Raw genomic sequence first — 14,978 nt, 5'->3', positions numbered from 1 at the left:
AAAGAAAAGTGGCTTATTCAGAGCAGGTTACCAGGCAAACTACCCCCCTTAAGCTCCTTGAAACTACTGGTAGTCACTTTCCCCCCACTAGAAACCATCATTGTATTTAAGGCACATTCTAATTATATTTCTTCCAACATAGACTTTTTTGTGGTTATTGAAAAATCAGAATTTCTAAAAATATTTTAACATTTATAAAATTACTTAACATGCAAAGATGTTTTGCTTTCTTTCTTTATAAACAGGCTATGTCAAGTCCCACCCACCTCCAGAATCCAATTGGCTTCTCAAGCCAAGCAAAGACTCAGTTTTGAATATCTGTATTCTATTTTCCTATCCTGATGGGTCATCTTAGAATTGTGGGATGGCTTACATTTTATAATCTTTACCCATATTACAGAAGAAACTCTACTGGGGATGTCTATGACCTTGATTTAATGTACCTCATAATTATCTAAGCAGTACAAAAAAAAATCAAAACCCAAAGTCAATCAGTCAATCCTGACTGATAGCAACCCAATATGTCAGAGTAGAGGTGGGATGCAGGATTTCTAATACTGTTCATCTGTGTGGAAGATAAAGACCTTTCTTCCACAGAGCAGTTGATGAATCAAACCACTGACCTTTTGATTATCAAGTGAGCTCTTTAACCACTTACGCTCGACAAACACTCATTTCCCCTTGAGCTTTCGGTAAGCTGTAGCTTATGAATCCATATTTTATCACACGCCAGGAACTGTGGAGAAGGCATAGGACCCAGTCAGAGGCGTCAAGATTTTTACATAATAATGAAGGTAACACAAGTAAAAGAATTGAATTGACTAGATTTTCTAAATGTCCAAAATGCTAGAAATAACTGCATCCAAGAATACTACCATATTTTAAAACAGCTTTTTAAAATTACAGACATTTGAAAACTTAACCTAAAGCAAAAAAATCAAATATAGAATTTTTGCTGTTTGTCAGATGACACAAAAATAATGCAGAATGATAATTAAGTGTACTAAAATAATGTGAAATGAAAGCTTTTTAAAAACTGGTGGGTGTTTTTGCCTTATCTAATGAGCCCTTCTGCCTACCTACTAAAAAGAAATTTCAGCATATGAGTCATAATATATCTAACAATCATTAGTTTATGACATGTTATATTATTTAAAAGTGGTGGTTATGTGATATTTTATTCACAACATCGCACTAGTCTGTCAGTTTCTAGTGCCGTAGTGTCTTGTGTGTTGCTATGATGCTGGAAGCTACACTGTGGGTATATGAAATACCAGCAGGGTCATCCCTAGTAGGGCAGTTTGATCAGAGCATCCAGACTAAGGCAGTCTAGGGAGAAGACCTAGTGATCTATTTTTTAAAATAAAATTGTCCAATGAAATAGCAGCAGAAAATTGATGCCAGACTGGGAAACAAGCCTACCAGTTTGGAAAGTTTTCAAATTATGACTGGGGAAGGGCAACGGCCTCCATGTGGCATCAACCTTAATGATGTAAATAGAGGAACACTTTTTGTAACATCATTTGCTGATTTGGTACCAAACAATTGTGAAGAGACACCTATAAACATCCAGTATTGATAAGAATGTAGAATTTATGCATCACAGAACTTATCAAAATGAAATAGAGCTCAGAAATATCAATATGCTAGGCATTCGTGAGGTGTAATGGACTGATACTTTCCTTTGTAAATCAGAAAAACACATATTCTACTGGGTTGATAATAACAAACTGAAGACGAATGGCATTACATTCATCACAAAGCACATTTCAACATCTCTCTTGAGGTCCATTGATATTACTGTTAGGATAATATCCGCACAGCTGCAAGGAAAAGTGAGGTATTAAGCAGTCGATGTAAGCTATTGTGCACATTTATATACTAACCACTGTTTCCAAAGAAGAATAAGTAAAAGATTTTGACCAACTTCTGCAATCTAAAATGAATCAAATATGCAATCGAGATGAATTGATGAGCACTGCGGATTGGCATCCAGAAGTTGAAAACAAAGGAGGATCAGTCCCTCCAAAATATAACCTTCGACTTTTCCAATTCATGCCAGAGGTCACATGGTAGAATTTTACAAGGCCAATTATTTCCTCATGGCAAATACTGTTGGAAAAGAATAAAAAATGTCTGCTCTATGCATAGCATACCTGATAGAATACACAGGAATCAAACTGACTACATGTATGGATATCATAGTTAGAACAAAGCCAATGTTCAACTATAGAACAAATCATGAATCGCTCAGATCAATATTCAACTTTAATCTGAAGAAAATTGAAACAAGTTCTGAACAACTGCCAAACAATTTGAATATATATTTCATCTAAATTTAGAGAACATCTTAAGTACTCGTGACCACATCATTCTTAAAAATACACGAAAGAACAAAAGACAACGGACGTGAGAAGAGACTGTGAAACATGCTCTTGTAAGTACAGGAAAGAAATGGAGCAGAAGAGCTGAACCAATTTCAATGGGAAAACCAAAAGTAATGAAAAACTTGACAAGTTTCGAGCTGAAAGAGTTGAAGAAAAATTTCAAGTCTCAAGTTTAAAAGCTAAAGAAACCTATGAGAAAAAGATGGATCATATGGGGAACATCAAAAGAAGATGGAAGAAATGCAGTCACTGTACCTAAAAGAACTGGTGAGAGTTCAACTATTTCAGGAGGTAGAATAGCATCACGAATGGATGAGATGGTAGGAGAAGTCCAAGCTGTAGAGAAGACATTGGTGAAAAAATGAGTCCAGAAATTGATGGATTACTCATCAAGACTTTTCAACAAATAGTTGAAATACTGAAGATGCTCACTCAAATATGCCAAGAAATTTGGAGGACAGCTACCTCTAAACAATTGGAAGAGCGATGGTAAAATAGAATGTGGACATAACCAAATATACATCAAATACCATGATATGAAACACACATAAAATTTTGTTGAAAACAATTAAAAATGGTTGCAACTGTACATTGATAGAGAACTGTCTAAAATTCAAGTCAGATTTAGAAAAGACGGTGTTAGTATAATAATATGTTATGACAAAATGCAAGATTCAATTCTTGACTTTGAGGCTGTAAGCAACTTTGGCTCGAGAGGGCACTGATTGAAATGAGTGCAGTGTTAAAGTTAACCCACTAGCACCGAGTCCAGTTCCTACTCATAAGGACCTACGACACAGCGAGCCTGCTCCATCCAGTTCCGGAGGCTGCAGAGCTTTATGGAAACAATGCCATATCTTTCTCCCATACAGCTGCTGGTGATTTTGAACCACTAACTTTCATTTAGCGGCTGAGCACTGTAGCCACTGGTGCCTCTAGACTTCCCACACACACACACACACAAAAATGAATTTGAGATCAGGATCAATGTAGATCAATGAAGCCAATAAATAAGCATGTGCATTTCAATGATGTACTACTACCCAGTGTCTGCTAACTTACCTCTCAATTCGGTTCTTTCTCTTTGTATGTATTACAAGAATCTGTAGCTTTAATAAAAGGATCAATGACCTCAAAATGTTTTAGGAGCACATTATTTTTGGAAATGGCTCCTCATAAAATGCAGACCAAGATTAAGTTTGTTAAGTATCATTTATTTATTTATTTATTTGCCCACGTTGGTATTCTATATTCCCCTCCATTCTCTCTCAACGTGGTTCTTGCTGTGCTAGTCACTAAGTAAAAAAGGATTCCATTTACTTCACAATGACCTAGTTACAACTTGAGAAATACTTGATATGGGTCATAAATTCTACTTCCCAGAATGGCCAGTACCCAAGATTATAAACCACAAGCTTTTGGTGGGCCTACTATGGAGTTAATGGTGCATCCTTGGTAGAGAGCAGCATGTTCCAGATATTCACAGTGCTTTTTATTTACTCCTGGGAAAAGTGGGTAAAAAATAATCCATGAAATTTCTGTCTTGCTTAAGAGCAAAACATCTGTAGGAGGCCCAAGAGTGTTGTCGGCTGAGTTCACTAGCATAAAAGCCTGTATTTCGTCAGCTTTTCTCTCATTAAAAAATCAATATCAACTATTATGGAAGCCTTCCAAAGAACATAGGGACCATTCACCCAGTTTAAAATGTTTATCACACCCATTATTACATCAGATATTTCCCAGCAGAAAGCTTTCAAAGTTTGCTTTGTGGCAGGGAAGAGTGTCTGCTTACCTAAGCTTCACTATTAAATAGATTTGAACTTGTAAGGGAACAGAAGGAGAGAACTTTTTGGAAATGCGCCTATCTTTTATAAAAGTGGTTTACGTGTTCATTAGAGCTACTGTTATTATCCCGGCCACTTGTTCCCTACTAATCCTTCCAGTAAACATTCCTACCAATGTAATTTAGACTCAGAGGGACCCAAAGCACACTGGTGAGGGACAGAGAGCAATAGGCAGGGTAAATTGGGCTCAGTTATGAAGCAATCTTTATGGTGGGAAGAGTCACAACATTCAAAGCCTTCTTTCCAAGGCATGGTACACATCAACAAGGGGGAATCTAGCACTCGTTACCTTTAACCAGCCCCATGACAGAGAAAGAGCTTGGATTCTTTTAGCTTACACTAGCCCAAACTTGTCTGCTAGTGTGTGTGTGTGTGTGTGTGTGTGTGTGCGCGCACGCGCTTACCTGTGTGTGTATGTGGACAAGTGAAGGAATATAGGGGCCAGTTCCCAAGGAACTGTGTGACAGTCAATTTTTGATATGTGAGTAGTGCAGGTTGAATGTGATTGTTGTAGGTTTCTAATGCCTTACAGGATCTGGTGCTTACTCATTCATCGATTCATCCATCCAGACATTATTTCACTGACATTGAGTTCCAATTATTAACAAAACACCATGCAAGACAACCCAAAAACAATTCAACACTGAATATAAACCCAGTTCCTATTCCAAGATAACTTAAAATCTATTGGGATAAATATATAAGAACAAAATATAGTAAAAGCTGGAAAGCAGTAAGGACTGCAAAAGAGATTTGCATGACATGCCCTTAGTGTAAAGCAAACAGTGAATCAATGATATTGAGAGGTTAAATGATGCTTCAAGGAACAAAAATGTTTGAGCCGAATCTTGAGAAAATATTCCAGTATACATGAAGGCATAAAAAATGCATTCTGCATCCTTGGCAAAGAAAAAGCATACAAGTATGTATTAAAGAGCACACGCATGACTTTTTTTGGAACTGGAAACGTTCAGATGGACCTACTTCGCTATACAATTGAAGATGGATAAAGTGAAAATAGTAAGTCACAGTTAGACTAGAAAAGCATTTGTGTCCTGAATGAGGGACTTGTCTTTAATAGCAGTTCATTTATGTATGACGTGGAAGGTAGCTGTGAATCGTTTACACAGATAACTCAGAGGTTAGGTCATTGACAACATAGGCAAAGGAAGATGACAAGTGGAAGCAGGACAAAGACAGCTGTGCTGAGAGGGAGGATGAAGCACAACATTGTTGAGGTAGTTTACGCAGAATAAAGGATCCACAGTTGGTCACCAGAACGTAAGGTCGATAACAACTTGCTAATTGGACAAAGGTGGTAGTTTAAATGAAGATATGAAGTGGTAAAGGGGAGAGAGAGTTGTGGGGAGACAGTCTTTTGCTCAAATTTACATAGTACGGATTTGAATTCTTAATGGGTCATTCACAAGGAGAGACAGTTGATAACCCCCTAGGAATAACGGATCCATTCTCCTCTTTTCACTTACCATCTATATGCCTATGACTCCTACATCTAAAGTCCTGATTTTAGATACTGACCACCCTTCTTTATCTAATCAATCACTACATTTTCTCACCACCACTCCCTGCCTATGTTTAAAATTCAACCACTTATCTCCATTCATGACCACTGTCCAATTCCATATTCTCATCTGGTTCCACTCTAATCCATGTCCTACCCATGATCATTATCTTTAACCTGCAACTCCATTCATTTGCTTCTATTTTGAAGTGCTTTCAGAGATTTCTAATACCTTTAGAATAAGGCTAACCGTCCTTTACACTGCTGAAACACCCTAAGCTGATAGTACTATTGTCAGCCCTGGGTTCCAGAAAGCTCTCCTGGAGTCCCTTTTGTAAATAACCTTGCTCCTATCCATGTTTATACACTGGTCTGTTGATTTGAAGAGTGACAGTAGGATAGGCGAGCAATTTCAAATCGTTTCCCCTTAATTGGAGTCTACCATGCCAATAACAGCTTTCCCAATCCCCCATAGGCATATTCTCATTTTTTCCTTTATTTTTAGGATTATTGGCCTTGTTCTTAATTTCACAGTGCATGAGATCACTATGAGTAGAAACTGACTCAATGACACATAATAACACCATCCCAAATCAGGAAACAATTTACCATCTTAGTCATAGAGCTACTGATGACTGCCTTCCTTTTCTTTCCTTGTCAAAGTTCATGTTTATTTTAGATCTACTTTTTCTTAAAAAAGTTTTCCTATATCTAAAGAGCATACTATCTCTTCTGCTCACAGTAGAGTACAAAGTAACTTCCTGAAGGAAAGAACACTTAAACTTTGTATAACTTCCTCTCTAATCTCATGATCACTGTGTTGACTTTATTAAATACAATAACACCTTAACTAGAAACATTGTGTTGTCTTTAGTATGAGTAACAGTCAGCAAAATAATCATGATTAAGAATCAGAAGCATGATCTTTATTGCCTTTGTTTACAAACTACTTAATCTGAACACTTCACTTATGGCTTTCTATGAATTTTTACTATTGAAATGGTTATTGCAATCTAGTTGTCATATAATAATTTATAGTGTGTAGCCCTCCTTCTCATTCATTAGGCATTGATTCTCTCAGACTATATTGGGTATTTTTATATCTAGAAATAAAATGATGATTCATAGAGGCTTATCTAAGATGGCTGACATTAATTTTATCTTTTCCAAAAAGAAATATCAAACTCCTAGTCATTGAATTAATTGTAACTGATGGCAACCTCGCATGTGTCAGAGTAGAATCCAATTCTACAGGGTTTTCTTTTTTTTTTTTGGCTTACCACCCTATTTTTTTTTTTAATTTTTAACAATTTATTGGGGCTCATACAATTCTTTTCACAGTTCATATATATACATACATCAATTGTATAAAGCACATCTGTACATTCTTTGCCCTAATCATTTTTTTCTCTTTTCTTCTTTTACATTTTATTAGGGACTCATGCAACTCTTACCACAATCCATACATATACATACATCAATTGTATAAAGCACATCCATACATTCCCTGCCCCAATCATTCTCAAGGCATTTGCTCTCCACTTAAGCCCCTTGCATCAGGTCCTCTTTTTTTTTCCCCTCCTCCCTCCCCATTCCCCCCTCCCTCATGTGCCCTTGGTAATTTATACATCGTTGTTTTGTCATATCTTGCCCTATCCGGAGTCTCCCTTCCCCCCTTCTCTGCTGTCCCTCTCCCAGGGAAGAGGTCACATGTGGATCCTTGTAATCAGTTCCCCCTTTCCAACCCACTCACCCTCCACTCTCCCAGCATCGTCCCTCACACCCTTGGTCCTGAAGGTATCATCCACCCTGGATTCCCTGTACCTCCAACCCTCATATGCACCAGTGTACAGCCTCTGTCCTATCCAGCCCTGCAAGGTAGAATTCGGATCATGGTAGTTGGGGGGAGGAAGCATCCAGGATCCGGGGGAAAGCTGTGTTCTTCATCGATACTACCTCACACCCTAATTAACCCATCTCCTCTCCTAAACCCCTCTATGAGGGGATCTCCATTGGTCGACACTTGGGCCTTGGGTCTCCACTCTGCACTTCCCCCTTCATTTAATATGATATATATATACATATATATATACATACATATATACATATACACATATATACACATACATACACACACTTACATCTTTTTTTTTTTTTTGCATGATGCCTTATACCTGGTCCCTTGGGCACCTCGTGATCGCACTGGCCGGTGTGCTTCTTCCATGTGGGCTTATTTGCTTCTGAGCTAGATGGCCGCTTGTTCACCTTCAAGCCTTTAAGACCCCAGACACTATCTCTTTTGATAGCCGGGCACCATCAGCTTTCTTCACCACATTTGCTTATGCACCCATTTGTCTTCAGCGATCCTATCATGGAGGTGTGCAGTCAATGATATGATTTTTTGTTCTTTGATGCCTGGTAACTGATCCCTTTGGGACCACTCGCTCACTCAGGCTGGTGTGTTCTTCCATGTGGACTTTGTTGCTTCTGAGCTAGATGGCCGCTTGTTTATCTTCAAGCCTTTAAGACCCCAGTCACTATCTCTTTTGATAGCCGGGCACCATCAGCTTTCTTCACCACATTTACTTGTTCACACACTTTGGCTCCAGCCGTTGTGTCGGGAGAGTGAGCATCATAGAGTTCCAATTTAATAAAAGAAGGTATTCATGCATTGAGGGAGTGTTTGAGTAGAGGCCCAAGGCCCTTCCGCCACCTTAATACTTGACCTATAAATATAGACACATAGATCTATTTCCCCATCCTCCTATATATATTTGCATGTACATGTCTTTGTCTAGACCTCCATGAATGCCCTTTGACTCCTAGCTCTTTCCTCCATCTCCCTTGACTTTCCTCCTGCCCTACTACCATGCTTCATCGCCACCTGGGCTAGAGTATACCTCTTCTCTAAGCAACCTTACCCTTGATCATTTCCCACCAGGCCTGCCACTCCCACTTCTCTACTATTTGGGGTCCCATGTTTTTCCCTTGTCCCTGGGTTTGTTAACACCACTTCCTTACCCCCCCTACCCCCCCACCCCAAGTCCCCCCAAAACTGTCGGTCCCGTTGTTTTTCCTCCAGATAGTTCATCCAGCCTGTCCTATTCAGACAGACCTGTGGAGTCACTAACATGCACGAAAACTAGACAGAGGAAAACAAAGCAACAGTATACAACCAGACAACAAAACAACAAAAACAAACCACTGACAAAGAACAGAATAAAACAGTTCACAAGAGAAAAGCTTGTAGTTAGTTCAGGGATCGTTTGCTGGCCCTTAGGAGCGTTTTCCAGTCCAGTCTGTTGGGGCACCACGCCCTGGTTCTGAAGTCCACTTTCAGCATTCCCTGGGGACCTTGCCACTCCATTCCCTTGCTGTTCCGCTGCACTCCCCCAGTGATTTGCCTCGGTGTGGTGGGATCAGGTCAGGTGCAATTCCCACACTGTGTCTCCGGTGCTGTCCCCTGTATCGCCCTTAGTCACTGAGGGGCATCATGTCTCATAGTGGGGCCAGCCATGTTGTTCTCTCTGTGGACTGGCTGCTCTACTCAGGAACATCATCATCACGGCCTGGTGGGCCAGGCTGTGCTCCACTCTCTCCTCCTGCCCCTTCATCTGCTCCCGTGTGCTCTGATCAAATATGTCCATCTCCCAGAGCTGCAGAGTCAATGTCGTCCTTTGGAAAAAATTCTTTTCGGGGGAGGGGCAGGAATCCACTTAATTTATGGTGCTGGGGCCAGCCTCCCAGACCTCTCCACCGGTTCCCTCCTCCACACCGGGATATTGCGTTCACACCTTGCGACACTGGGTTGAAGTCTGGTCCCACTTTCCCTGTGGAGATATAAACAATACCCTCCCCTTGGGTGGATTAATGCCCTATGACCCCACTACCCTTTTCTTCCTTGTATTCATCCTTTTGTTTTCCTTTCCCCACCTCCTCCACCATTGTCTACCATGTACATCCCTGGTTTTGGTCTGGTCTCTTCCATACTACCCCGTCTTCACCCCTAAAATGTTTGTATACAGTAGCTTTTTTCCCTGTGCCACTTTTGCTTTTTAAAAAAAAAAAATTTTTTTTTAATTCTTACCTCAGCGGACTCATGTTGTACTTGTCCTTTTGTGCCTGACTTACTTCGCTTAGCATGATTTCCTCCAGTTCTTCCCATGCCGCTATGTGCCTCATACGTTCATCACTGCTCTTTAGTGATGCGTAGTATTCCATTGTATGTATATACCACAGTTTTTTTAATCCAATCGTCAGTTGATGGAAATTTGGGTTTCAAAGACTGTCATCTTAGGCAGATAGTTTGCCAAGCCTTTCTTCCATACTGCCTCTAATGGATTCAAACTGACACACTTTCTTTTAGTTATTGTTGTTGTTGTTGTTGGGTTCCATAGAGTCAGTTCCCACCCACAGTGACCTTAGGCACAACAGAATGAAACAATGCCTGGTCCTGTGCCATCTTCACAAGTGTTCCTGTGCCCGAGCCTTTTATTGAAGTCATTGTATCAGTCCATCTCATTAAAGGCCTTCCTCTTTTTGATGCCTCTCCACTTTACCAAGCATGATGTCCTTCCACAGGGTCTGGTCTCTCCTGATAGATCCAAAGGATGTAAGAAGAAATCTTGCCATCCCTGTCTCTAAGGAGCATTCTGGCCATATTTCTTCCAAGATCATATTATCCTTTCAGCAGTCCCTGGTACTTTCGTTATTCTTCTCCAGCTCTGTAGTTAAAATGCATCAATTCTCCTTTGGTCTTTTTAGTCCATATCCAACTTGCACCTGCCCATGCGGCAGTGGAAAATACCATGGCTTGGTTCCAGTGCACCTTAGTCCTCAAAGTAACATCCCTGCTTTTCAATACTCTAAAAAGGTCTCATGCAGGAAATTTATCTAATGAAATGTATCCTTTGATCTCTGGACTGCTTCTTTGAGCATTCACTGTGGATCCAAGTAAGATGAAATACTTGACAGCTTCACACTTTCCTCCATTTATCATGACGTTACCTATTGGACCAGGTGTAAAGATTTTGGTCTTTACATTGAGTCATAATCCATGCTGAAGGCTGAAATCCTCCAGTTAGTAGTGGAGCTCAAAATATGTGTTACCCATGAACTGGTTCAGTCCATTCCAAGGCATAGAAGCTCAATGGGATAGAGTGGAATTTTGTAGAGGATTTCCAGGGCTGTGAGTCTTTACAGAAGCATTTACCACATCTTTTCCACTTTGAATGGCCAGGAGGTTCAAACAGACTTTGGGGTTAGTAGCAAGGGGCTTGCCTATTATGCCATCTCTAGGGTTCCTTAGAAACTACTATAGCACTTATTGTTTCTCCTTGGTCATTTTAAATATGCCTCTTATAAAAATTAGACAAGATGAAGATATTGTTACTGCCATTTTCACTTTACTGGTTTATGGAGATCAAATTGAGTAATTAAACTGAGAGCACTCTGAAATATAGAGTGTTATGTATTTTTACAATCATTATTGTTTCTTTATACTACTAAATAAAACCAAATTGATTGTCATCATGTAATTCTCACTCATAGCAATCCTATATATGAGAGGCTAAGATACATGAAGTTGTATTCATTTCTGCGTAGACACTTAAAGTACCTGCAGGGTAAATTTATGTTAATATATCTCTCTCACTAGAAATATTTTATTTTCATTGATTCTGTATTCCTTGCTTTTGTTTTGTTAAGATGCTACATGCAGGATTGCCTGAGCTAAGTGGAATCCAAGACCTAAAATATGTGTATGATAACCTTCGCCCACAAGACACAGACCTCGAAGCAACCAGTTATTTCACCAAGTAAGATGAACTGTGGTTGTATGAGAGTGTGTGTCTAACATAGGCTGACACTTACTTTGCTTTAGAGATGATTTCAGGGTGACTGGTAATTGGTATGAAACTAGAACGAGCTTGTATCTCTACTTCCTAAGGGGTAAAAGGCAGCAGTGTGAATGTCTATCAGAAGGTCTTGTCAGTGTTGCCATCGAATGCTGATGTTTGTTAACCAATCTCTTCACCTAATATATTGTTCAGCATGAGGTCACTGAGAAGAGCAAGGGATGACATAAATGAATTGGATGTTCTATTTGAACTATTCCTGAAAATGATTTGGAAAATGGGATTTATGATGAGATAAGAACTTAGAACTTTTATCTCTAAAATAGTACAAATATTGAAATTTTTGGTCAAAGACCTATGACTACCTTCAATTTTTTATCTTTTTATTATTAAGCAACTCTGAGAAGAAACTAGTATACATCAAAGTAAGAATCTGGGCAGAATATAGTGACTTTTAACCAGACTTTAAATCATTGCTAAGATAATTTTAAACTTCCTTGTTTAAATTTCAGTGCAGTCCAAGTATATTTTAGGTGCTAAATTGATAGTAGCCATATTTTCTACTCTAGTAAATAGTTTTTAGTAGAAAAATATAATATTCCTTCTCTCTTATAATATTTTTCTTACCAACGGGTATGATTAAACAAGAAGAAGGAGTGGCCCTACTAAAGTCATCATTCCCTGCCCTCCTTTTACTTTCGTGAGGAAGTATGCATGGATCAAGAAGCAGCTGTATAAACAGAACAGGGCATGCTGCGGGGTTTCACATCAGACCAGGTATGCAGCAGCATTGCAGCCTCTCACCATACTTACTCGATCTATATTCTGAAAAGTTAGCTTATATGAAGAAGAACGTGGCATCAGGATTGGAGGAGGGCTTATTAACAACCTGCAAAACGCAGATGACACAGCCTTGCTTGCTGAAAGTGTGGAGAATTAAAAGCAATTGCTGATTAAGATCAAAGCTTGCATCTTTTCGTATGTATTGCAACCTGATGAAAAGAAAACCAAAATCCTCACAACTGAGCCAATAGGGTAACATCACAATAAAGGAAGAAAAGTTTGAAGTTGTCAAGAATCTCATCTTGCTTGGATTTACAGTCAATGTTCATGGAAGCAGCATAAACAAAAAGCGATCAAACCACACATTGCTTTGAGAAAATCTGCAGCATAAGACTTGTTTAAAGAGTTGAAAGCAAGGATGTTATTTTGAGGACAAAGGTGCTCGTAACCCAAGCCATAATATTTTAATCACCTCGTATGCATGTGATAGTGATATAGAAAAGAGAAGACCAAATAAAAACGGATGCATTTGAACTACAGTTTTAGAGAATATTGAAAGTGGCGTGGACTTCTACAGAACAAACAAGACTGTCTCGAAATAAGTACAGCAAAAGTGCCCCTTAGAGCAGCAGTTCTCAAATTGTGGGTAGCGACCCCTTTGGGGGTCGAGTAACCCATTCACAGGGGTCGCCTAAGACCATTGGAAAACACATTAAAATTTACATTGCGATTCATAACAGTAGCGAAATTACAGTTATGAAGTAGCAACGAAATAATTTTATGGTTGGGGGGTCACCACAAATGAGGAACTCTATCAAGGGGTCGCGACCAGGATGGTGCTGGGCGACATCATCTCCTGTACGTTGGACATGTTGGCAGGAGAGAGCAGTCCCTGGAGAAGCACATCATGCTTGGGAATGTGGAGGGGCAGCTGGGTGGCCAATGGTAGCACTATGGGGTCCACATAGCAACACGCGTGAGGGCGGCACTAGCCCGCAGTGTTCCGTCCTTGCGTGCATAGGATTGCTATGAGTCAGAACCGATTGGACCGTACCCAACACCAACAGGTTGTTTCCGAGGTTCTCTTGTTACAGATTCAACAGTGGAGTCTGCCAAGTTAGTCGTTAGTTTTGTTGTGCTTTGTTTTCAGTCTTAACAAATGTCCTTTGATCGTATAGGGACGACACAAGGAAGTGTTGGGTTATCTTCACTGATTTAAATATGAGATTGCTATTTATTACCCCAAAAATAGTAGATATTCGTTTGAAGCTGACTGGGGTCAATAATGATGAACTGGAGTTGTTTTAGGGATCAAGAACTCCCAGATTACTTCAACTAATTAGGCAAGGAGACTTCCATGAAAAAGAAAAGAAAAAAAATGGGAGGTCCAGTCTTAGACTCTAAGAAGCTAGCCTGGCATGAGTGGAAGTACATTGTGCAGGGAGTCTGGAAGAGCCTTTGTTGTCCAAGGCAGGGCTGGTACCTCATCAGCAGGAATCTGCAACACTGCAAGTCCAATGGGCCCCCTCTAAACTTGATGGGTCACATGGTGCTAAAAGTAGATGCCTTCAGACATCTAGTTCTTTAGCACATGCGTCTCAACGGTTTGTCTATTTGTAAAATGGGTGGCAACTTATTCGTCAGTGATTGGTACAAAAAGACAAGAAAATGCAGTGTAAGGAAAAGTGAAGTTGCGCTGGAGAAAGTATGTGTGGCATGGTCCATTACTTGGATAAACAATAGTATTGTCATTTACCACTAAGTCCCCTCTACCATTTAAAAAATGGTAAATCTCTCAATTTGTCTGGACGATATAGCTCCTTTATGCCCTGTTCTTAGAAAAAGTGAAAATAGGTTCTACTTCTCTCCCGCAGTCTCATTTCTCTCATCCATCGACTCCTGACATAGCCAAAACTGCCAAGAGCAGAATCGGAGATGAGCTTGCCTAGTATGACTCCCCTCCCCTTGCCATTCAAGAGCAAATGAGCTAATTTGGGGAGTGGATCTGAAGCCAGTAACCTCCAGGCAGTGAGATGGACCTCATTATGGCCTGCGGATTACAGCCAGGGTGATCTTCCCACTTGCAGATGTTACATGGTACCCTTATTCTCTATTGCAAATACAAAAGTCACCTAAACTAGAAAACACAATTTCTCTGTTTTCTGAAGGAAAATTTATTGACTTGACATTTCCTACTCTTTACATTCTAAGAATGTTTAGTCTCATTGTCTTCATACAAGTTTATTCCCTACCACCCATCTACTCCCCATTATTCTAAAATGTATGCTTTTCTGGGCAGAACATTTTCTCATTCCCATTGTGCCTATTCAACATAAGTTTCTAATCTTGCCTGATGTACTACCATGGAGTCATAAATTTCTCCAATAAATAAAGGATTGTATCTAACCTACCATGTCTACCCATCCCTCGAATCCTTAGACAACATCCTCCCTGAAACTTCTCAGTAATCCAGAATTTCCTGAACTTTTTCTTCTATAATTCTACAGAGCACACAACCCTTTAATATATACTTAGTTTATTAATTTAATTATATATTGCCTTGTTTAATAACTTAATGAGTTTAATG

General features: G+C 39.6%; 1 protein-coding gene across 1 annotated transcript in view; it reads left to right on the top strand.

Annotated features, from left to right (window-relative positions):
- The window catches only part of PIK3C2G (phosphatidylinositol-4-phosphate 3-kinase catalytic subunit type 2 gamma), a 419,757-nt gene that overhangs the window by 285,631 nt on the left and 119,148 nt on the right, over positions 1–14,978 (top strand). The window contains exon 25 of the mRNA XM_075553327.1: positions 11,460–11,569. Within this exon, the coding sequence (XP_075409442.1) occupies positions 11,460–11,569 (110 nt within the window). The remainder of the gene's footprint in view (positions 1–11,459; positions 11,570–14,978) is intronic.

This window comes from Tenrec ecaudatus, chromosome 6, assembly GCF_050624435.1.
Source record: "Tenrec ecaudatus isolate mTenEca1 chromosome 6, mTenEca1.hap1, whole genome shotgun sequence".
NCBI lineage: Eukaryota > Metazoa > Chordata > Mammalia > Afrosoricida > Tenrecidae > Tenrec > Tenrec ecaudatus.
Note: the sequence above shows the minus strand (reverse complement) of the source record. Positions and strands in the feature narration are given on the sequence as shown.